This window comes from Miniopterus schreibersii (assembly GCF_964146895.1).
Source record: "Miniopterus schreibersii genome assembly, chromosome: 10".
Lineage (NCBI taxonomy): Eukaryota > Metazoa > Chordata > Mammalia > Chiroptera > Miniopteridae > Miniopterus > Miniopterus schreibersii.
Genome location: NC_138110.1, coordinates 1543890 through 1563950, shown reverse-complemented (window position 1 = coordinate 1563950; position 20061 = coordinate 1543890). Strand labels below are relative to the sequence as shown.

The following is a 20061-nucleotide window of genomic DNA, read 5'->3' as shown; positions in this document are numbered from 1 at the left end:
GGGCTGGATGGGCTGGGACAAGGTAGGGGAGGCGGGGGAGAGGGAGTTCTCACTGGGAGCTTGGGGCCGTCAACAGGAAGACCTCCTACAAAAAGAGTGTAGGGCTGGGGGCCTTCTGCCCCCTGGTACTGCCGACCAGGCTCCTGGTCAGGGTGCTCCTGACTCTGGGTCCAGACCCCATCCACCTCCAGCTGGATACGAGTCCTCTCCCATCTCACGGACACCTGGGTGTGAGAAGAGACATGTCAGGGCAGGAGCCCCCAGGGCCCCGCCCATGTCCCTTCTTTTCAGTCCCTTACCTTGTGCCACTGGTCAGCCTTAGAACGCTGGTGGCTCAGAACACGGAGCTCAGGCCCAGGGCCTTCTGTCTGAGCCACAAAGTACCTGTGGCTCAGAAAGAGCGCCAGGGAGGGGCTGCCAGCCGCCAGGGGCACAGCAAGGAGCAGGAGTCCTCTTCGGGTGCGAGGGCGGACTACCATTGAGAAGTGGGACCTGGAAGCCAGGAGGGCATCAGCCTGGGCAGCCTTCCACACAACACCCCCAACCTGGCCTGGCCTTACCAGTTCTCAAGGGGTGCCGGGACGGCTATAAACTCGAGGTAACTGGACAGGGGACCCCCAAACTGGTAGGCTCCATGGATGGTCCTGAGGGGCTGGGGCGGTGTGCAGGCAGAGTCCTGGGTGGGCTGCCGGGTGCGCCGGGAGGCCTGTGTGGTCATATGGGGGTGCAGGGGTGCTTGGGAGTTGTCTTCTGCCCACTTGCAGCTCTGCCCACTCCCAACCCCTCCCTGCCACCCCCCTCTGGCAGCGCCCACCTTCTGAGCCACTGTGACCTGTAGTCCTCGAGGTGCCTGAGCTGGTGTCTGGGTGCCAGGGGCTGCTGGGGTGCACCCTGAGCTCACATTGATGCCACCCACATTCTGCTGCAGGTCCAGCACACGCTGGGGCCCCAGGAGCCTGTGGAAGGCAGCTAGGGCAGTCAGCAGCTAGCGGCACCTGGGCAGGCAGGGTCAGCACCAGCCCTCCCCGACACCAGCTCAGCTCACCGCTGCACAAACACATTGGTGATACAGCCACTGAAGTTACGGAAGGTGTTGGACTTAGGCAAGCCTCCCAGGAGGAGCAGATGATGGGGCTCCTTGGGCTGGGGCCTAGGGGGCCTGCCCCGGTGGGGCTTCATCTGCTGAAGCTGGTCGTCCACATAGAGCCAGACCCTGTGAGGAGAGCAGTGTTTCCCCACCCTGTCCCCACCCACCTGCAGCAGGTTGCCCCCCCAAGACCCAGCTCTGTTGCTGCCTCACCCTGCTCCTGGCTTACCCTGTGGCATTGCTGTAGAAAGTGACATAATGGGGGACACCATCAGCAAAGCCCCCTGGTGTTTTCACCTCAGTCCTCTGAAACTGGAGTGTCACATGGCCCTGCTGCAGGGACACCTCGAATGGCCCATCCTGGGGACAGTAGTCAGGTCAGCAGACCAAGTCGGGAGCCCAGACTTACTCCCTCCAGCCACATAGGCCCTCACACTGTTGTGGCAGGTGAGACTTGGGGAGGGCTGGGCAGAGGTGACTTGGGGAGGGCTGGACAGAGGTGAGACAGAGGGTTGGACAGTCAGGCTTGGGGACCAGGCAGGCTGTCAGAACAAGGCTGGGTTGGACGCACCGGGGATGCTCTGTGGTACAGCAGACCGCTGTCCTGGGTGCTGTGGAAGCCAAAGCCAGAGTAGACGCTGCTGGTGAGGGGTGCAACGTCCGGTAGCTCCAGGGGCAGGAAGCCATGGCCGTGAAAAGTCATGGCCCGTCCCACCTACAGGGAGCGGACTGTGAGGGCCCCAGCGAACCTGCTGGAGAGGGGGCTGCTGGCCGGGCGGGGCGGGGCAGGGGCTCACCAGCAGGTCTGTGGTGCAGCCAGCGCTGATGCCCGTGGTGTTCAGACGCTTGAGATCCACGTACTTGCCCAGAGCTTTGATGCCCTTGATGCAGCCTCGCACTGAGCCTCCAGATGGGAAGAGCCGCCGCAGGCTGTGGGCAAGTGAGTGCTGGGGGCTGGCATTGGGGAGGGAGGGATGGGAGTGGTTGACAGTGGGGGGGACCCTGCCTGCCCTACACGTGCTCACCTCGGGGGCAGCTTGTCTGGAGGCGCGCCCCCCAAGTAGTAGGCGTTGGCCAGCTCCAGCATGTTTTCCTGCTCCACGCTGAACACGGAGACCCTCTCCACACGCACCAGCACACGCTTGCGGGGGTTCCCCAACAGGAAAACCTGGATCTGGATGGCAGCACGCAGGGTCTTCAGGGCCTGTGGTGTTCCCACCGGCCAGCCCCACCCAGCCTTGCCCCACGGACTTCCCGCCGACCCGCCTGGCTTCAGCCTTACCGCCTTGCTGGCCGTGGTCAGGGATGGAGAGGGGTGCGTCTGGTTGGCCTCCTGCAGGCCCGCGCCGAAGTCATAGAGCAGCATCAGGCGGCCTTTCAACACAGCCAGGCACAGGAACTGGTCCTGTGGGTCAGGGGGGTCGGCACGGGGCAGGGCCCACAGCATGGGGCAGGGCCCACAGCATGGGGCGGGGCTTGCTGTGGGCGTGGGGTGGGGTGGGGTGGGGTGGCAGGCCTGCCTCGTGCTGCAGGAAGAAGATGATCCCGCTGTAGGACACCAGCCGCAGCTCCTGATCGAAGCGCTTGGTGGTGCTGATCTGACTCTCCACCCTGATGCGAGCAAAGCCGGAGCCCTCCAGGTAGGAGCCATCGGTGAGCCAAGGGTCTCCAGTCGACTTGGTTCTGCAGGCAGAGGTCACAGAGTCAGTGCAGGGTGGGCCCAGCCGTGGTGAGGGGCGGGCCCCAGGCCGCACATACCGGGCACAAGGCTTATCCACGGCCGTGTTGAGCTGGAAGGTCTTCTCGAAGTTGTAGAGACTGATCACCTCCTCGTTGAGGGTGCCCATCTCAATGCAGCCCCGGTAGCGGGGGAAGCGGAGGGGTTCTGGGGGCTGTGGGCACAACACATGGTCAGGGTGCCTCCCCACCCAAGACAGATCCAAGAGGAGGAGCTCAGAGTGCAGCAGGATGGACTGAAGCCAGACACCAGCACGACTTGCAGGGACCAGAGTGTAGGGGGGGTGGCCTCGTGCCAGGCCCTGCCAGGCTCACCATGAAGTTGCTGGGGTAGCCCCCCACGTAGAAGACAAAGTCATCGGGCTGCAGGTTGAGCAGCCCCTCAGCCCCAGGGGCCACTGTGTCACCCTTGGTCTCGTGGCTCATCTGTTTCTCCACAGTGACAGACATGTGGCCAAACTGGAGGGTCCTGAGGGCAGAGCAGGGGTTGGAGTGGACCTGCAGCCCTGCCAGGGAGGGGAAGTATGAGGGGGGACTCCTACCTGTCAAGGCTGATGGCTGCAAATTCCTCCCCAATGTTCTCATCGATGCTGAGGGTCGTGGGGCCAGCGCCCCCTAGGCGGTACACCCAGTGCACCTTCTGGTTGCGCAGAGCCACACCCATGTAGTCACCAGCGGCCTGGTAGTGGGAGATTCAGTGGGACAGGGACCCAGCGTGGCCCACCCACTCCAGCTCCAACCCGATGCCCGTCTCTACCTAACCCAAGCTGGCCCAGTACCTGGCGGCTGCCCATGTAGAGCACAAATTGATCCTCGGGGACCTGGTCGGAAGCTGGCTCTGGGCTCTGGAGGTAGAACTTGAGGGCGGTGTAGGCAGCAAGGTCAGTGAGGTCCCGAGGGGCACGCAGCTGCACCCCTGAGTGCCCGTTGAACTTCATGGACACCTTGACCTGTGTGGAGAGTACGCGGCCTATCAGCATCCACCACTCTGTCTCCCAGACCCCCCCTCCGCCTTGCACTCCCACCCACCTTGCTGGCGGCTCCCCGGGCCTGGGCAATGAGTTCCCGCACACGGCCGATGCTGGCGGACAGAGCCAGACTGGTGTTGTGCACCCCACGGTTCTCCAGAAGGCTCAGCTTGGCCAGCAGCTGTGGCAGTGTCTTCTCCAGAGTCGACACTGCGGTGGAGGGGAGCGGGGAGGAGAGGTGGCCCTGAGAGCCTTGCCTCTGCCCCCGGCCCACCTGCTCTCAGGGGTGCTACGTGTGTGGGGGACCCACCCGAGCGGCCTGCGTCAAGCACCACTTGGCCTAGGTCCTGGCTGTGCAGACCCCCATACTGGCGCTGCCACTGCTCCAGGTCTCTCTGCATGTCCCGAAGCCGGGACTGCACACGGGCAGCCGTGTCCTGGGCTTCGGTAGCCACGGCCTTGGCGTGAGCGATCTTCTTGCTTGTCTCGTCTGTGGTGGGCAGTGGGCAGGTTTACTGGGGTCAAGCGAAGAGCATCCTGGCTCCACCTCCCATCAGGAAGACCGCCAAGTCTCCTCCACTCTGACCAGCAAGGGGGATGCTGAGAGGATGGAAACCCACCCTCCATCCCCCACCAGGTGGCATCTCCCCTGCCAGCTGCTTGGGCCACAGCAGGTCACCCTGATGCCTCAACTCAGCCCTGTCGCCCCATAGCCACCACTGTCACCATGGGCCACAATCATCTCTGCTGTGGCCCTGCCAGAGCCCCTGTGGCCCGCGTGGCCCTGCTGGCATTTATGTTCTACCCTGGCGCAGGCAACCAAAGGGATTCCTCCAAACCTGGGTCAGGCACACTGCTCCTCTGCTGAGCCTGCCTGGGCTCTCTCTGCCACCCAGAGGCCTCCACCTGGCTCTCGGCTCCTGCCACACTGGTCCCCTTGCGCCCAAATCTACCTCCATGCTTGCCTATGGGCTGTACCTTCCCCGATGCCCCAGTGTCCCAGCCGCACACCCCATACTCCCTGTATTATTTCTCTCCAAAGCACTTTCTGTCCCTTCCAGTTTTCATTTGCTACTTGGGTCTATTTTTTGTTGGTGTTTGTCTTCCGACCAGAGGCAGGTCCCCAGGCCCGGGGCTGCCCACTGTGGGACTCCCTTCAGCTGCCCTGGTCACCATTTTGGGAGGTGCAGGGGTGGACATGTCCCCAATCACAGAGGCCTACAGGACAGTGCCGGCTGGAGTGACACTTGTGTGGGGCAGGTATCTGGTCACCTCTGGGGACAAGGAGGGAGGAGGCTCAACCTACCTGTGTCCATAGCCAGCATGGCCTGCACCTCCTGGACCTGGGCTGCCAGCTGCTCCTTCTTGGCCCGGGTGTCGCGAAGCTGGGTGCTGGTACCCTGCAGGGTGGCCCAAACTGCGGGGGAGGCAGCCTCAGCACCAAGGAGCCCCCCCCCAGTGTATGGGTGCAGCCCACTTTGGCCCTCCTGACCAGGGAAGACCAAGGCTGACATACCCACTGACAGATGGAGACATCCAGACAGGAGGGCCCTTGGCTCAGGGAGGCGCTAGAGCACCGAGTCTTGGGGCCACCTCCCAGTCCCACAGCAAAATGCAATTCTCCCCATTTTATGGATGAAACCACAGAGGCTCAGAAAAGCCAAGCTGTTTGCCCATGATTCTAGCAACAGGGGGAGCCTCCCCACTCCCTACCTGCTCTTTCTCAACTGACAGCCTGCCACCCACACAGCCCTTCAGCCAGGGCAGCGGGAGGAACCGTTAGCTGGTCCTATGCTCGCTGATCTGGGCACTCCATAGTCCCAGGGCCCCTCACAAAGCCAGGCTGGGCAGTGGACCTTTGCAGGGCTCCCAGGGTGGACACGCCGAGCCAGTGGGGAGCAGGGTCCCCATACAGGGCAGCTGCCACTGTAACAATGCACAAACCCCCACACCTGTGCTCAGAGGCTGAGGGTCCCTGCAGAGCCTGGACACTGCCAGGCACTCACCGCGGCCCAGCCTCTGCTGCTCCCTGAGAACCGCCTCCTCCAGGGCACTGCTGTTGGCCCGTAGCTCCCGGGCGCGGGGCGCCAGGCCCTGCTGCACCACCATCTGCAGACATGGAGACAGGACACACTTCATACCCACCCAACGGGAGCTGGAGGGCAGGGACTGAGGGCAGGGGCAGGGCCTCACCGCCCATGTGTGACCCGCTTGCTGCAGCGCCCGGCTGGCAGCACCCTCCGCAGCCTGCACAGCCCTCAGGATGCTGCTGTAGGCATTGGCGGCCTCAATGGCCCGCTGGATGAAGCGGTCCTGGTTCACTCCACGGATGATGCTGTGGAGGGAGGCAGGGGAGGGTTCAGGGTATGTAGGTAGGGGACCCAGATATCCTCAGGCTGGCACATGGGCCTCCCACCATCACACCTGCTAGGTCAGCCTGCCTGTGGGGCCCAGCCTCCCGTAAGGACAATGGCTTTGTCCTCTAGGATCTGCCAAACCAACTGTGCCCCCTTGAGGCCTTGATTCCCTGGCAGGGACCTGGCTGTGTCCTTAGGGAACCCCTCGTTGGGCCCCGCACCTGGAGAGGTTGTGTGCTAGCTGGTCCAACTGCCACGCGTGGGCCTCCGCGGCCTCCACCAGGTCCACCTTGCCACTAGCGGGGGAGAAGGCTTGTATCTTCTCCAGCAGTGGAGTCCAGGCCCCATCCAGGCTGGCAGCCAGGTGCTCATACTCCTGGGGGAGGAGGGGCTTGCTGGGACTCTCATCTCCATCCCCTACTCCCTGCCCTGATCTGGGACCCCAGGGGCCACACTCTGCATGCAAATGAGCATCCAACCCCACTTGGGGTGCAGCCCTGGGAGGGGCAGTGCTCACCTCCTTAGCCAGGTCCATGCCGTGCAGAAGCTCAGAGACCCGGGCCAGGGTATCACTGGCAGCCTGAAGAGTATCCCTCAGAGTGGCATTGTCACGGGACAGCTCCTGCTTCCCATGCTGGAGGGAAGAGTGAGCAGGTGACAGAAACAGGCATGATGAAGTGAGGGGTGGGTAGTTTGGGTGAGGGGTGAAGGGGGGCGCAGGGTGAGGTGGGCTGCAGGGTAGGGAGGGGAGAGGCGAGGGGAGGACCTATACCAGGGCCTCCTCCAGGCGCTCCTGGTTACGGCTGTTGAGCTCCTCAGCCTCCCGTGTGGTGCCCACTGCCCGGTTCAGGGCCTCTCGCAGGTCCATGAGGCCAGCCTCATGCTGGGCCAGCTGGTCTCGGATGTGGGAGGCCAGTGCTTGATTCCTCTCCCAGTGGCTGGTCAGCTGCTCTTGGACACGGGTCAGCACTGGCAGAGACCCAATACGGGGATGGTCACTTGGGCAGTGGCTCCTAGTGGCCACCCCACTCCACGCTCTCCTCAGCCCTGGGACTCCTGGCCAAGTTCTCACCCTTCCCCCCCTACCCAGCAGGCCAACTCTCGGACACCACTCACGTCTCCGGGCCTTGTCCAGCTCGGCCTCAGCCACTGCCCGTGGGGCCCCCAGGTCGCGGGCCCGCATTTCCCGGAGCAGTCTGTCCACCTTGGCCAGCGTCTGGCGCAGCTGCTCGCCCGATGGGGCCGAGGCATTGCCCGGTGACAGGTGGTCTATCATGAGCTCTGTGGGTTTGAGGAGGGGCCCTTAAGCCCAGGACAGACCACCCACTGGCTTCTAGGCCTAGGACCCCCCCGGACATCTTCAGCACATCCTGGGCGGCTCCCGGCCAGCCTGGCCCTCTTTCCCACACACCCTTTCACCTCCACAGCCCCCCCGCAGTCTCCGGCCCTCTGCTCAGCCTGCTCCCTTGGCCTTCTCGCTTGGCCAGCCCCTCCTCTGTCTAGCACTCGGCTGAACTTTCATTTTTCCCGGTCTCTGGGACTGGATTGGGTCCTCTCTGATCTCTTCTCGGTGACACATTTCAGTTTGTAATTAAGGTGCCTGTGAGGGGTGCCCTGGTCCATCCTGCAGGGTCCACCTGCCATCTTGCCCTGTCCACACCTCTCCCACCTCCCAACTTTGCCCTGCTGAGGCACCATCTCCCCATTGAAGCATCCAAACCCTGCCAGTTCCTCAAGGCCAAGCCCTATGGAGTATCATTCTGCCCACCCCCTGCCCTGCCCCCATTCTCCCGGGCCAGCCCTACCACTCAGGGTCAGGTCCAGAGCCTGGATGGCCTTCAGCAGCGTCTGTGCCCGGCCCAGTGTGGCCTCCGTGCTGCCCAGCAGCTGGCGAGCCTGGACTTGGGCCCTTGTGGCCTGTGGACACAGTACCCCATCAGCCCCAGCCTCTGCTGGATGGAGGGTGTGGGGAAAGGCTGGGGGCCTGGGGAGTGGCCTTGGGCCTGAGCTGAGGGTCAGGAGTGACAATGGATGGTTTGGGGCCCAGGGAGAGGGGCCTATGAGAGGAGTCTGCCAAGAGGGAGGGGGTCCTTGGGGGTATTGGGGTCCTGCCTGGCTGTCCATCCGCTGCGTGTCCTGCCAGAGACTCTCACTCTGTCTCTCCAGTGCCCCCAGCTGCTGCACGGTCTCGTGGCGGGGGCCTGCAGGGCCCCGGAGCTGGCTCTGTGGAGAGGGGACAGTGAGGACCTGCAACCTGGGATGGGGAGCTCCGAGGGCTGCCACTCAGTACCTGCAGGTCCACGATGGAAGCATTCAGCCTGTGCAGCCGGGCCCAGGCCAGGGAGCTGGTGTTGATGCCGTGTAGCTGCTCCCGGATGGCGGGGAGGAGGGTGCCCACCCGCTCAAGGTCGTCCAGGAGCAGGACCACACAGTGGTCACACACTGTGGGCAGGGTGGGCGGGTCAGTGCAGGGTGTGGCATGGCCATGAGGCCAGGGCTGGAGTCACAGGGTCTACAGGGTGAGGACAGTTCAGCCAGGGGTTGTGGAGTTGGCATGGGGGTACTGAGCTGGGCTAAGGTGACAAGTTGGTAAGGGTCAGAGGTCAGTATGTGGGGGTCCAAGGGTCAATGTAAGGACAGGTGTGAGGTCCCTCGGAAAACTGAGAGGGAGAGTTGGGGCCACAGGGCTCCTTGGCTAGTTGAGGTCACCAGGGCAGTGCAAAGCTGGGGTGAGATGGGTGTGGTCGGAGGGGTGGGGGTGAGTGTAGGGATGTACCTTCGCAGTGCACACCACTGCTCCCAGGACCGCCAGGCACCAGCACCTGGTGCTGGTGGCTACAGGTGTCACAGCGCTCCCCACTGAGCCCAGGAGGACACGTGCAGTGGCCTGTGTGCACGTCACAGTGGCCCCCCTGGCACTGGCAGCCTGGGGCGGGCGGAAGGGTAAAATGGGGTGAGTGGCAGAAGGCCTCTGGGTACTTGCCACCCTGAGGTGCCCCACCCCATGGTGCCCTGCCACCATACTCACGCCTGCAGCCCTGCTCGGGGAGCCCCCAGTGGCCAGCGGCACACTCTCGGCACTGGGGCCCCCCAGCCCCTGGCTGGCAGTGGCACTGTCCACTCTGGGGGTGGCACTCAGAGCTCTTGGAGGCTGGTCCACAGGCGCACTGGCGGCAACCCCTGCAGTCCTCGAAGCCGAAGTGTCCTTCCTGTGGGCACAGGTGTGGTCACAGCTCCACCCAGTCCTCAAGACCTAGCCCCCTCTACTCTTTCAATTACAAGTTCCCACCCCGGTACACCAAGGCCCCACCCCTCTAGCCCTGAGGCCCCACCCCTGCACATCAAGGCCCGCCCCTCCCAGGCAGCCCTACCTGACAGCGGTCACAGCGGGGTCCAGTCACACCTGCCTTGCACAGGCAATGCCCACTGTGGGGGTCACAGGCCTCTGTCCCACACGGGGAGCAGTCGCACCCTGCAGAAGGTAGGGGTGTGACAGTTGCCCTCTTCCATCTCAGCTTCTTCCCTCCCCCACCAAATGCTTAGTGAACTCCGGCTACCTCCATCTCTCCCTGCCCCCAAGGAAAACCCCGCCCCTCACCTTTTACCCCCTCCCCCTGCTTTAGGCCATCCTAGACTGCCAGCACCTCCTGCTCCACTGCCTTGCCTCGCCCTGCTCCCCTGAAGTCCAGGCTCAGCCAGAGGAACTGGCCAGAGTCCTTCCAGGACGCCCTTAGAAGAGGCCAGTCCCAAAGCTGCCCTCCATCTGACGGGGAGAACTGGCTGGGTCCACCCTCTTCTTGCTGGGCCGGCATGGGACACAGCCTGCTCCCAGAGGACACCCAGCACTCCCCCCCATACTGGACCACCCCTTCCCGGGGGGCCTACGGGTGCAGTTGCCAGGTAGCAGGGCATTGCCATAGAAGCCAGGGGCACAGGTCTCGCAGTGAGGCCCGGTGGTGTGGCGCAGGCAGCTGCGGCAGGCGCCTGTCAGAGGGTCGCAGTCCTTGAAGATCATGTTGGGGTCCCCGTTGCCACTGCAGTTGCAGGGCTGGCATGAGCTGCCCAGCACCAGTGGGTTCCCGAAGAAGCCGGGGGCGCACCTGGCACAAGGGCAGGTCAGTGGCCTGTGTGGCTGTGCTCAAGTGCCCCTCACCAGCCCACACATGCGTGCTGGCACACCCACCTGCCAGGCTCACCTTTCACAGGAGGTCCCTGCGTAGCCTGGTTTGCAGAGACACTGGGTTCGGCCACCTGGAAAGGTGCAGCCCACTGCAAAGCTGCAAACATAGAAGCGGTTGTTAGGCACTCGCAAGCCCTGCATGAGCACCCTGTATACTGGGCCAGGCTTCAGGAGTCGAAGGTCCCCACCTCATGGGCCCACCCCAGTTGCCCTAACCTTCCCAGAGGCCAGTGCTGATTCAACTGGCTTACTTGTTGGAAGGCACAGAAACCGGGCAGGGGCAGCTGACGCAGGGAGCTGCAGGGTCCTCTGTCCTGATACGCACGAAGCCAGCCTGGCAGCGCTCGCAGTGGTCACCCTCAGTGTTGTGCTGGCAGTCCTGGGGTGGAGGAGACAGGTAAGCACTGACAGTGGAGGCCCCACTTTCCATCCCAACCTTGCTGAGGATCCTGCCCAAGGGAGCTAGAGCCCTGCCCAGGGTGCCTCCCCAGACCTGTATGTCCATAACTACTGTCCCACAGGTCCCTAGTGGCTGCCCTCCCTCCACCAGGCTCCACTCACCATGCAGGTGCCCAAGCCAGGGACGCAGAGGTCTGAGTGGCCGTGGCATTGACAGGGGACACAGCGACCCAAAAAGAGACCTTTGATGTCCCGGTAATAGCCAGGGGCACATTCCTGGGGGGGCATCAATGATCAGGAAGGGATGCAGGCAGGCCTGATTCAGGGGCAGACCAGGGGCCATGCTCACAGGTCAGAGACCAGCGGGTGAATGGATCGAGGGCTGGCAGGGACACATGGTGACAATAGATTAGCAGACAGATGAACAAACGGCTGGCTTGGACTGAGTAGGAAGGTCGGGCTGCTGGGAGGGTGACACCCAGCGGGTGGGAGAAGAGATTGGGGTGACACCAAGGGATGGAAAGCAAGAGAGCTCTGGGGGAGGATGGCTGTGTGCCGGAGGGCCAGACTGACAGTGGCGGCAGTCTTGCCCTCGTACCTGCCACCACCCGCCTCACCTGGCATGAGTCCCCGAGATAATTGGCAGGGCACATGCACAGTTCCACGTTGCTGGCCGGAGGCCCCCTGCCCATCGTGCTGGCCACTTCTAGTGCCACCCTGCCCAGGGAGACGGCCGTGGAGAACTTGGAGAAGAGGGCACGAATCTGCAGCTGCTGCAGGCCAGCCAGCACCATCATGAGCTCCTCTCGGGACACGGCACTGTGGGTCTCCGTGTGCCGGAAATTACCCTGTGGGCCACCACAGGTCATCAGTGGGGCAGAACAGGAGCCCAGGACAGACCCTCCAGTGGAGGAGGGGACACTGAAGTCACATGGCGCAGGAAGGGGTTCAACTCAGAGCTGGGACAACCCGTCATGGGGTGAAGCAGCACCTGGATCCCTACTTCACACCGTGCACAAAAGATAGGCTAAGCTTTTAGAGGAAAATGTGAGCACTTTCTGATCTCAGAGAGACAAATACTTTCTTAAAGCAGACACAAAAACACTAACTTCAAATAAAAAATTCGTAAATTTAAGCACATAAAACGTAAGAACTTCTGTCCATCAAAAGACATCTTAGGGCCCAGCCGGGCGTGGCTCAGCGGTTGAGCATCGACCTAGGATCAAGGAGATTGCGGTTTGATTCCTGGGCAGGGCACATGCCCGGGTTGCGGGCTCGATCCCCAGTCGGGGCAGCCAATCAATGACAACTCTCTCATCATCATTGCTGTTTCTGTCTCTCTCCCTCTCCCTTCTTCTCTGAAATCAATAAAGACATATTTAAAAAAAAAAAAAAAAAAAGACATCTTAGGGAAAGACAGATGAGCTATCAACTGGGTGGAGACAGCCAGGACTCCAAAGTAAGGAATGACACAGAACTCTAAAAAGATAAAGACAAGCCAGCCGGTATGGCTCAGTGGTTGAGCAAGGACCATGCACCAAGAGGTCGCTGGTTTGATTCCAGGGTGGGGCACAAGCCCAGGTTGTGGGCTCGATCCCCAGTAGGGGGCAAGGAGGAAGCAGCCAATTGGTCTCTCTCATCAATGTTTCTATCTCTCGCTTCCCCTCTAAAATCAATAAAAATATATTACAAACAAAAAAAAGGTAAAGACAACAAGCCAAGAGAGAAATGGGGCAAAGATACACACAGGCAGGTCACAGCGGGAGCCACAGGGCCCAGCCAGGGGCAGGGATCGGAAGCCAGCATGGGCCAGGAGCGTTGCCCCATGGGTAACCAGAAAAGTGTGGTGGGGTGAGCCCTGTCCTGCTCCTGGGCTATTTTCCAACATGAGTGGGCACAATGCATGGACACAGCAGTTCTGGGCCCCTTTTGGCCTTTCCTGGGTCATGCTGGGGTCCAAAGGGACATGGACCCCCAGCCAGCCAGGACATGGGCCTCCACTCACCTCCACCAGCTGCAGCTGCCCGCGGTGCATATGGCCCAGTTCCAGGTATACTGGCTCCAGGAACATGATGCTCATCTGGTTGCCCTGGGGAGGCAGGCACGTGCGTGGTTAGGGCTGTCCACTGCCCTGGCTCAGCCGGGCCTGCCTGCCTGCCCACCCTGCTGCAACCACTCCATTGGGCACCTGCAGCAGCACATCCGGCCTGCTCTCCGTGGGGAGGAACACATCTCCCCGCTGACTCTCCGAGTGCAGCTCATAGCGGAGGGTCCCACCGTAGGATGACACCTAGAAACCAGACAGAGAAGTATGACCCGGCCAGACCCTGTCCATATGCCCAGAGTCTCCTCGGTGGTCTTGAGCACTGCTGGGGTTGAGCCTGGCTGCGCTCATGGAGCCTCCATGCCTCCCAGGACACCGGCACCCTCCCGAAGCCCAAGCTGCCCTCTCACCCGGTCCCCCAGGTAGGAGGGTGGTGCCTGCCAGTACAGCTCGGAGAAGGCCTCGGGGACCTGCCGCAGGTCTGCGTGGAGCAGCTCCGCCTCCATCCGCAGCTTGTGGGGCACGACCTGCCGGTCACTGCTGAGCAGCGTCCAGCCCTCCATGTCCACGAACTGCAGCACATGGGTGGGACACTCAGTGAGCACCCCCACATGCCACAGGGCCCACCCCGCACTGCAGACCCTGCTAGTGGGGGAGCAATGGGCGCCCTCCCTGAGGTGGGGCAGTCCTCTCGCGTCCCAGCCTTTGCACCTCCTCTCGGGCGTGGAGGGAGCTCCCACAGCGCTCTGTGGCCCCGAAGCAGAAGCAGCGGGTGCAGCCTTTGGGGTTGGCAGCGTCCAGGGAGAAGGTCCCAAGGCGGCACTGGTCACATCTGGGGCCCTGAACGTTTTCCTGGGGGCAGGAGGTCAGGGCGAGGCAGTTGAACAGCTATGTGCAGGCCCTCAACCACCTTGGCTCCTTGTCATCCCCTTGCCAATGGTCACCCTCCCAAAAGCTTCCAGGAAGTGCCCCCCCTCCCAGTCCCAGAGGCTGACCTGCAGTGGATGAGGCAGGACAAGGGGCAGGTGGCGTGTAGGCCCTGGATCCCCCCGCCCTGTCCCTCACCTTGCAGTGACACTGGCCTGTGAGGGGGTCGCACATGCTGGGCTCAGAGCCGGCCTGGTGGCAGTCACAGGGGCGGCAGCCAGGATAACCGTAGAAGCCAGGGGCACAGGTGTCACAGCGGCGCCCAGCCACATTGGGTCTGCACCTGCCAGAGGGGGTGCAGAAGTGGACTGAGCCTCCCCTCCACTCGGGCCCCTGACCCTGAAGTGAGAGACAGTAGGTGGTCCCCTAGCCCCAAAACTGAAAGAGAAGGCACTGCTGAACCCCAGGAGCAATCATGGAGGGAGTGTGCACTCTGGACCCCGAAATGCCACCCTGGACCCCAGCACCACCTTGCGGTCACATGACCCCGACCCTGGCTCTCACTTGCACTGGCCGCTGTCCTTGTCACAGGTGTGGCCCTCGAGCTCCTGCACGCCTGGCCCTGAGCAGTTACACTCCTCGCAGCCGACCAGGGGGTGGCAGCCAAAGGTCTGGGGCTGGCAGGTGACGCAGTCGGGCAGGACAGTGCGTGGCGGGCAGATGCAGTGGCCTGTGAGCTCGTCACACAGGCGGCCATTACAGTCGCAGGCTACAAGGAGTGTGCACAGGGCTGGTGGGCCCCTCTGCCCCACTCAGGGGCCAGCCCTGGGTGGCGATGCCAGGGCCATCCCACCCCACCTCCCGGTCCAGCTCCACCCAACTCTGGGCCCGAGCCTCAGGCAGCTGCTCTGACATGGGGTCAGCTGCCCAGAATCACCGTCTAGGCCCTAGAACCTTCTAGACAGCCCTGCAGGGCCTGGGCCAGAAGCTGCCTGAGGTCCCACAGACAGGAGGTGGCTGGATTGGTCTGCCAGGCTCTAGAATCTTCTCCTGACTAATGTCCATACTTCCCAGTGGGCCCTCCTTTACCAGGAAGCCCCTCTGAGTCCAGGTGCCACACCCCTTGCTGGCAAACCTGTGGACTGAGGTACTTACGCTGACAGTTGGGGAAGCCCCAGTAGCCTGTGGAACAGCGGGAGCAGTCTCGGCCAATGACATGGGCACGGCAGGGACACTGGCCCCCAAAGGGCTCACATGTGGGGCTGGTGGCACCTGCTTCATGGCAGCCGCAAGGCCGAGCCCCATTGTTATAGAAGAGAGAGAGGGAGATGGCCGCATCTCGGCAGAACTGGGATGAGCTGGTGGGGCTGAGGCGAGGGGCAGGTAGTGAGGCCATCTCCCTGCCTGAACCCTCTACCCCAACTCCACCCCCACCCTACCCTGAACCCAGCCCACCTAATGTGGTAGCCGTGGGTGGCGCACTGGCTGATGAAGTCATAGGACTTGTCCAGGGGTTCCTCCCGGAGGTAGCTGGAACTGTAGGCATCCTCAGGTACCACCAACACATATTCCTAGGACACCAGGGTCCGGTTACCTCCCAGGGGCCCAGCAGAGGGCCCAGATCAGGAGCATGTGCCAGAGCCTGCCAGCTGGAACTCATCTCCACGGGGGTCTCTACACTGGCTGTGGTCTGGCCAGGCAACTAAGACGGTGGGGGCATCACATCCCGGCCCTGGGCCCCAGCAAAGCTGGCCAGTGCTGTGCCCCAACCTGGGCTGCTCCGGGAGAGGCCGGCTTCCGTGGCCCAATGGAAGCTTGGGAAGTGTGAGGAGGTAGCACCGATGAAGACGCACCCAGCCTCCGGGTACCCTCCCTCTCCATCTCTTCAGGCCCCGCCTCCTCCAGGAAGACCACTCTCACCAGCAGGGCCCTGGGGCATCATCTTAGCTCTTGGACCCCTCTGGAGTCTTATGGGGCAAACCTGGAGGTCCCTGAGGCTGCTGGCCCCTGGCACCCAGCATGGGGCTGGGCCATGGCAGGCAGGGGACACACCCTGGCTGAGTGACTGATGGTGGTGTGACAGGTGTGAGGATGGCTGGTCCCTGTGCAAGTTCAGGACGTCTACATCAGGGACACCAGCCTCAGTACTCACCAGCCAGAGCCACCGGCCCTCCGGCACACGCACAGTCATAGTGAGCTCACTGTCGGTCACGTCCAGGATGGCCTGGCCCTCACACACCACTGGGATGCGGCAGCCATAGCCATGCGGGCAGAAGGTGGCATTCGCATGGCCTGGAGGGGAAGAAATGGCAGGTCAGCCCCTAACACGCACAGACCACCCCGGCCCCTAGGCCTCCTCCCGGCTGGGGCAGTCCTGGAGTCACCGGGGAGGGACTAGGCCCTCACACTATGTGAACCAGCAGTGGCCCCTGGGCTTGGCTGAGTTGGAACAAAATAGACAAACACATAGGAACACATGTGCCCTGCACCAGTGTCCATAGCAAACCCTCAGTTGCCCATGGGTGACAGGTGGCCCCTAACTGATAAAATAGACATGAGGAGCAGTGTCTGGGAAGGAGGCTGGGAGGCAGGGCTGCCAGCACTGGACACTGGGTGGCCCTAGAGCATCTTGTTTGAGAACTGATGACAGGAGAGGGTGTGTGGACCTGTCAGGTAATGGGCACCGTGCCATGGGCATGGGAGCCATGGAAACAGCACACCATCTGTTCACATCGTGTGGTGACCATACAGTGGGGTCGTGTGGATAAGAGACTCCCAACAGGCTCCTGGTCCGGGAGTCTGTCCCCCTGCCACCTGATGCAGCCACTCACCCTGCCAGATGCGGCCCCCGTTGATGAGGACTTCCACGGCGAAGGTGGGGTGGGCTGGCTGGTAGCCATGCAGCAGGAAGGCATAGCGGCCCAGGGAGGGCACGTGGGTGGTGAAGACCACCGTTCCCTGCAGGGAGAGGTTCCATGAGCGGGCAGGGGCATGTGGACACTGGGGGCCCCTGCAAGTCTGCCTCGCCCACACCCCTGCCAGCAGCCCTGGGCCTTCACCTGGGGATGTCGAAGCAAGGTGGGCTCAGCATCGGGGTCCACGGCAGTGGGAGGCCGTGGCTGGGGCCCGGAGGGGGGTGCGCCCGGCATGAGCTCCTGCGAACGGGTCAGCGGGAGGCCGGGCGGCAGTGGCAGCATCTGGCAGTCCCTGAGGATGGTAGGCTGGGGCGGCTTCGGAAAGCGGGAGGGCAGGCAGGCGGCACTGGGAGGAGCACAGGGGTGAGTCCCCGGCCTGGCCAGTGTGCCCTGTTGGTCGCTCAGCCCTCCCTGCTGCTCAGCCCCTCCCCCCGGCTCTACTACCTGCTGGGGCTAAAGGCCCCGTGGCTGCTAATACAGTGGACCCGGGGCTCCATGAACTCCAAGCTGAATGTCTCCACGGGCACCAGGGTGACACTGTGCTGTGGGCAGAGGGCCAGGTGTGGATGTGGAAGAGCAGGTGGAGTCTGTCCACACTGTTGTTCAACCCAAGTCCTGCTCTTGGCATCAAGTCCCTGCCTGGTTCTGCCGGCCTCTCCTCTGGCTGTACAACCCCCGCCCTCGAGTGCAGTTTCTGGGCCTTGGGGCACCTCCTAGCTGTCCCCAAGGCTGGTCTCTCCTCCAGCCACCCCACTGCCATCTTCAGGTTGACTGCCTGCCTCCCTTCCCCTGCTCCCAGGATGGGTCACGGGTGGGCATTTCTGCCCTGTGCCATCCACCACGACTGGAAGTGCACACACACCAATGCGACCAAATCAAAACATTGTAGCATTGACAAGGAACTCTGTGTGACCGCGGTAACACACATCTGTCTCCCACATGGGGTCGGCAAAAGAGTGCTCTGTGTGATTCGTTACAGAAAGTTCCAGAACAGGCAGAGTAAGGGTGCTGTCAGCGTTAGGGGTGGCTGCCCTGGGGGGCCCACAGGGTGTCTTGTGTGCCATGGGTGCTCTCCTGTGTACATGGAAAAGCTCCATGGAAAGTTAGACACAATCTAGTCCATGATCATAGGGCTGGGAAACCCACAGGGTCCCAACACAGACCAGGAGCAGCCATGTGCGTTAGCAACATGGAAAGGCACAAGACTCTGCAAAGTGGGACCAGCAAGCTTGACACGGGCACGGCCACTCTTCCGTGTGGCCAAGCTCTCATCAGTATTGGACACGTTTATAAAAACTGTATATATCGCTGATAAGATTCTTCAAGGCTGAGGGAAGCGATGCAACAGGCTATATTGTCCTTCGCAGAGAGTGAGCACCGTCTGTTTTGTCTTGTGTTGAATAAACCCTGATGCTTGGCCCCAAAGCAGTGACTGAGATTGCGCAGCCGTCTGCGATCACAGGCGAATCACAAAGAGTGTTAACCCCGCAAGGCTGAGACTGGAGCAACTGCCACGGTGCAGCTGAATCTTAAGCTTCAGGACCCCAGAGTATGGACCTTTCCCAATGCCAGGAAGGGGCCCTGTCCACACGGTGATCTGCTTTGATAAATTATACCAAAAAATGGGCTTTTGTTAAGATCACCGTTTCCACTCCTACTTCAATGCATCATACCTTCTCTCATGTGACCATGGCTTTTTCGTAAATAAATAGACATTTTATGCCCATAGGAAAAAAAAAACACCCTGCAGGTGGAGGGGGTCTGGAAGGACCAAGACAGGGCATGAGCTAATGGTGGCACTGGTGACGGGCACCTGGGATCATTACACCCCTCTCTCTACTTCTGTTGTTAATTCTCACCCAAGGATATTTTTTTTCATTGATTTTTTTAGAAAGAGTGGAAGGGAGGGAGGGAGGGAGAGAAATGTCAATATGAGAGAGATACACTGATTGGTTGCCTCCTGCATGCACCCCAACTAGGGCCAGGGATTGAACCTGCAACCCAGGTATGTGCCCTTGCCCCGGAATCAAACCGAGACCCTTAGGTACATGGGCCTATGCTCTAACCACTTGGCAACACCGGCCAGGGCTCTTCTCTCTACTTTTTATGTGGGTTTAAGATTTTCTGAAATATCTGATCCCATGGGAGGTCCTGGGCCCATGCAGGTGAGGGGTCAGAGCCTTACCAGGAAGAAGTGTGCCTGTTGGGCAGTAAGCCGGACGCTGGCCTCTGTGCCCAGGTGGAAGACCGCCAGGTGGTGCTGGTCATCCAGAGCGGTGCCTCGGCAGAGGGTGCTGGGGGATGGGGCAGGGCAGTCAGCAGGTGGGCACCACTGGGGCCCAAACCCTCCCACCAGGGCCTCCCGACTTGAGTCTTCCCACCCTCTCTCCATGTACCTGTACAGGCAGGGGTGCAGAGTGAGAGTTCCCTGCTGGGGAAGATGTTGGGGGGTGTGTACGGCCACACCCACCTCCTGGCGGGCCTCCTCGTTGGCATACTCCACCACCAGGGTATAGCGGCCTGGCCTCGGTACCGCCACCTGCAGCTGGACATCCACCTGGGGGGAGAGGGCAATCAGAGGCCTGCCTCAGCCCCCGCCTGGACAAAAGGACCCCACGTGCTCCCTGGACACTTCTGGACATGGCCTTTCCTACCCCCTGCTGCCTGGAGCCCTCCTTTCAGGACACTGCAGCCACTTGGCCTTCTGCCCTCTGCCCAATCCGAGCCTCCTGTCCACTTGGTCATCACTGCTGAGCACAGTGCCCAGAGGTCGAGCCTGAGCCTTTGGAGTGAATGAACAACCCACCAAATCTTCACAAGGAGCCAAAGGGCTGGGGCTACGATGAGGCCCCAACAGAGATAAGGCCCCTAGGGTGTCCTGACTCCTGAGGTCCAACCTCACCCTTGCCCAAGTCACTCTTGCCCTGTACCTGTGTCCTGTTACTACAACATGGACCCCAGCCCCTAGGCCAAGGGTACGCCCCCTTAGGTCTTGACCCCGCCTGCCACTCTGCGAGGTTCCAGGGACACGCACGTCATTGCCCTGGCAGACGACCAACAGTGGGTGCGAGGGGCTGAGCTGCTCCCTGGGGCAGGGCCGGGGGAGGCTGTTGTCACGGAGACACAGGGCCTCGAGCCCAGGAGCTGAGGGGAAGCCATCCAGGGGCAGGTGGGTATACAGGAGGCAGCTGTGGGGGGACACAGTGTACAGTCAGCACGGGGCTGGCAGCCTGAGTAGTGAGAGTCAGCTCCCCGCCCCGCCAGGCCAGCCCTCACTTCTTGCCAGAATGCTGGGCGGCCGGCCGGAATGTGCAGGCCTCCGTCACCCGCAGCTGCAGTAGGGCTGCCTCGTAGTAGGCGCTGGGCAGCAGAACCACGTAGTCCTGCAGGTGGGAGGGTGGGAGGTCGGTGCTGTGGCTCTGTGGGGCCTGCCCATCTGGCTCAGCCCCTGCCAAAAGCCCCCTCACCTGGCTAAGCCCCACCCCACCCTGCTCAGTCCCCACCTCA

At 62.0% G+C, this 20061-nt stretch overlaps 1 protein-coding gene across 1 annotated transcript in view; it reads right to left on the bottom strand.

Annotated features, from left to right (window-relative positions):
• The window catches only part of LAMA5 (laminin subunit alpha 5), a 51415-nt gene that overhangs the window by 1510 nt on the left and 29844 nt on the right, over positions 1-20061 (bottom strand). Inside the window, exons 25-75 of the mRNA XM_081148433.1 lie at positions 19831-19937; positions 19589-19742; positions 18951-19111; positions 18740-18848; positions 16999-17096; positions 16699-16900; positions 16471-16597; positions 15792-15931; positions 15095-15210; positions 14795-15006; positions 14204-14408; positions 13838-13982; positions 13484-13624; positions 13183-13344; positions 12917-13018; positions 12734-12817; positions 11346-11576; positions 10891-11004; positions 10581-10708; positions 10346-10426; positions 10035-10249; positions 9521-9621; positions 9178-9358; positions 8926-9075; positions 8440-8591; positions 8262-8372; positions 7955-8066; positions 7266-7430; positions 6922-7118; positions 6667-6783; positions 6371-6525; positions 5986-6127; positions 5799-5901; positions 5099-5209; positions 4103-4282; positions 3854-4002; positions 3604-3774; positions 3367-3503; positions 3140-3293; positions 2846-2979; positions 2608-2770; positions 2370-2492; positions 2113-2261; positions 1885-2017; positions 1659-1802; positions 1317-1447; positions 1046-1213; positions 815-956; positions 561-706; positions 300-492; positions 54-224 (exon numbers count right to left, since the gene is read on the bottom strand). Of these exons, the coding sequence (XP_081004559.1) occupies positions 54-224; positions 300-492; positions 561-706; positions 815-956; positions 1046-1213; positions 1317-1447; positions 1659-1802; positions 1885-2017; positions 2113-2261; positions 2370-2492; positions 2608-2770; positions 2846-2979; positions 3140-3293; positions 3367-3503; positions 3604-3774; positions 3854-4002; positions 4103-4282; positions 5099-5209; positions 5799-5901; positions 5986-6127; positions 6371-6525; positions 6667-6783; positions 6922-7118; positions 7266-7430; positions 7955-8066; positions 8262-8372; positions 8440-8591; positions 8926-9075; positions 9178-9358; positions 9521-9621; positions 10035-10249; positions 10346-10426; positions 10581-10708; positions 10891-11004; positions 11346-11576; positions 12734-12817; positions 12917-13018; positions 13183-13344; positions 13484-13624; positions 13838-13982; positions 14204-14408; positions 14795-15006; positions 15095-15210; positions 15792-15931; positions 16471-16597; positions 16699-16900; positions 16999-17096; positions 18740-18848; positions 18951-19111; positions 19589-19742; positions 19831-19937 (7419 nt within the window). The remainder of the gene's footprint in view (positions 1-53; positions 225-299; positions 493-560; positions 707-814; positions 957-1045; positions 1214-1316; positions 1448-1658; positions 1803-1884; positions 2018-2112; positions 2262-2369; positions 2493-2607; positions 2771-2845; positions 2980-3139; positions 3294-3366; positions 3504-3603; positions 3775-3853; positions 4003-4102; positions 4283-5098; positions 5210-5798; positions 5902-5985; positions 6128-6370; positions 6526-6666; positions 6784-6921; positions 7119-7265; positions 7431-7954; positions 8067-8261; positions 8373-8439; positions 8592-8925; positions 9076-9177; positions 9359-9520; positions 9622-10034; positions 10250-10345; positions 10427-10580; positions 10709-10890; positions 11005-11345; positions 11577-12733; positions 12818-12916; positions 13019-13182; positions 13345-13483; positions 13625-13837; positions 13983-14203; positions 14409-14794; positions 15007-15094; positions 15211-15791; positions 15932-16470; positions 16598-16698; positions 16901-16998; positions 17097-18739; positions 18849-18950; positions 19112-19588; positions 19743-19830; positions 19938-20061) is intronic.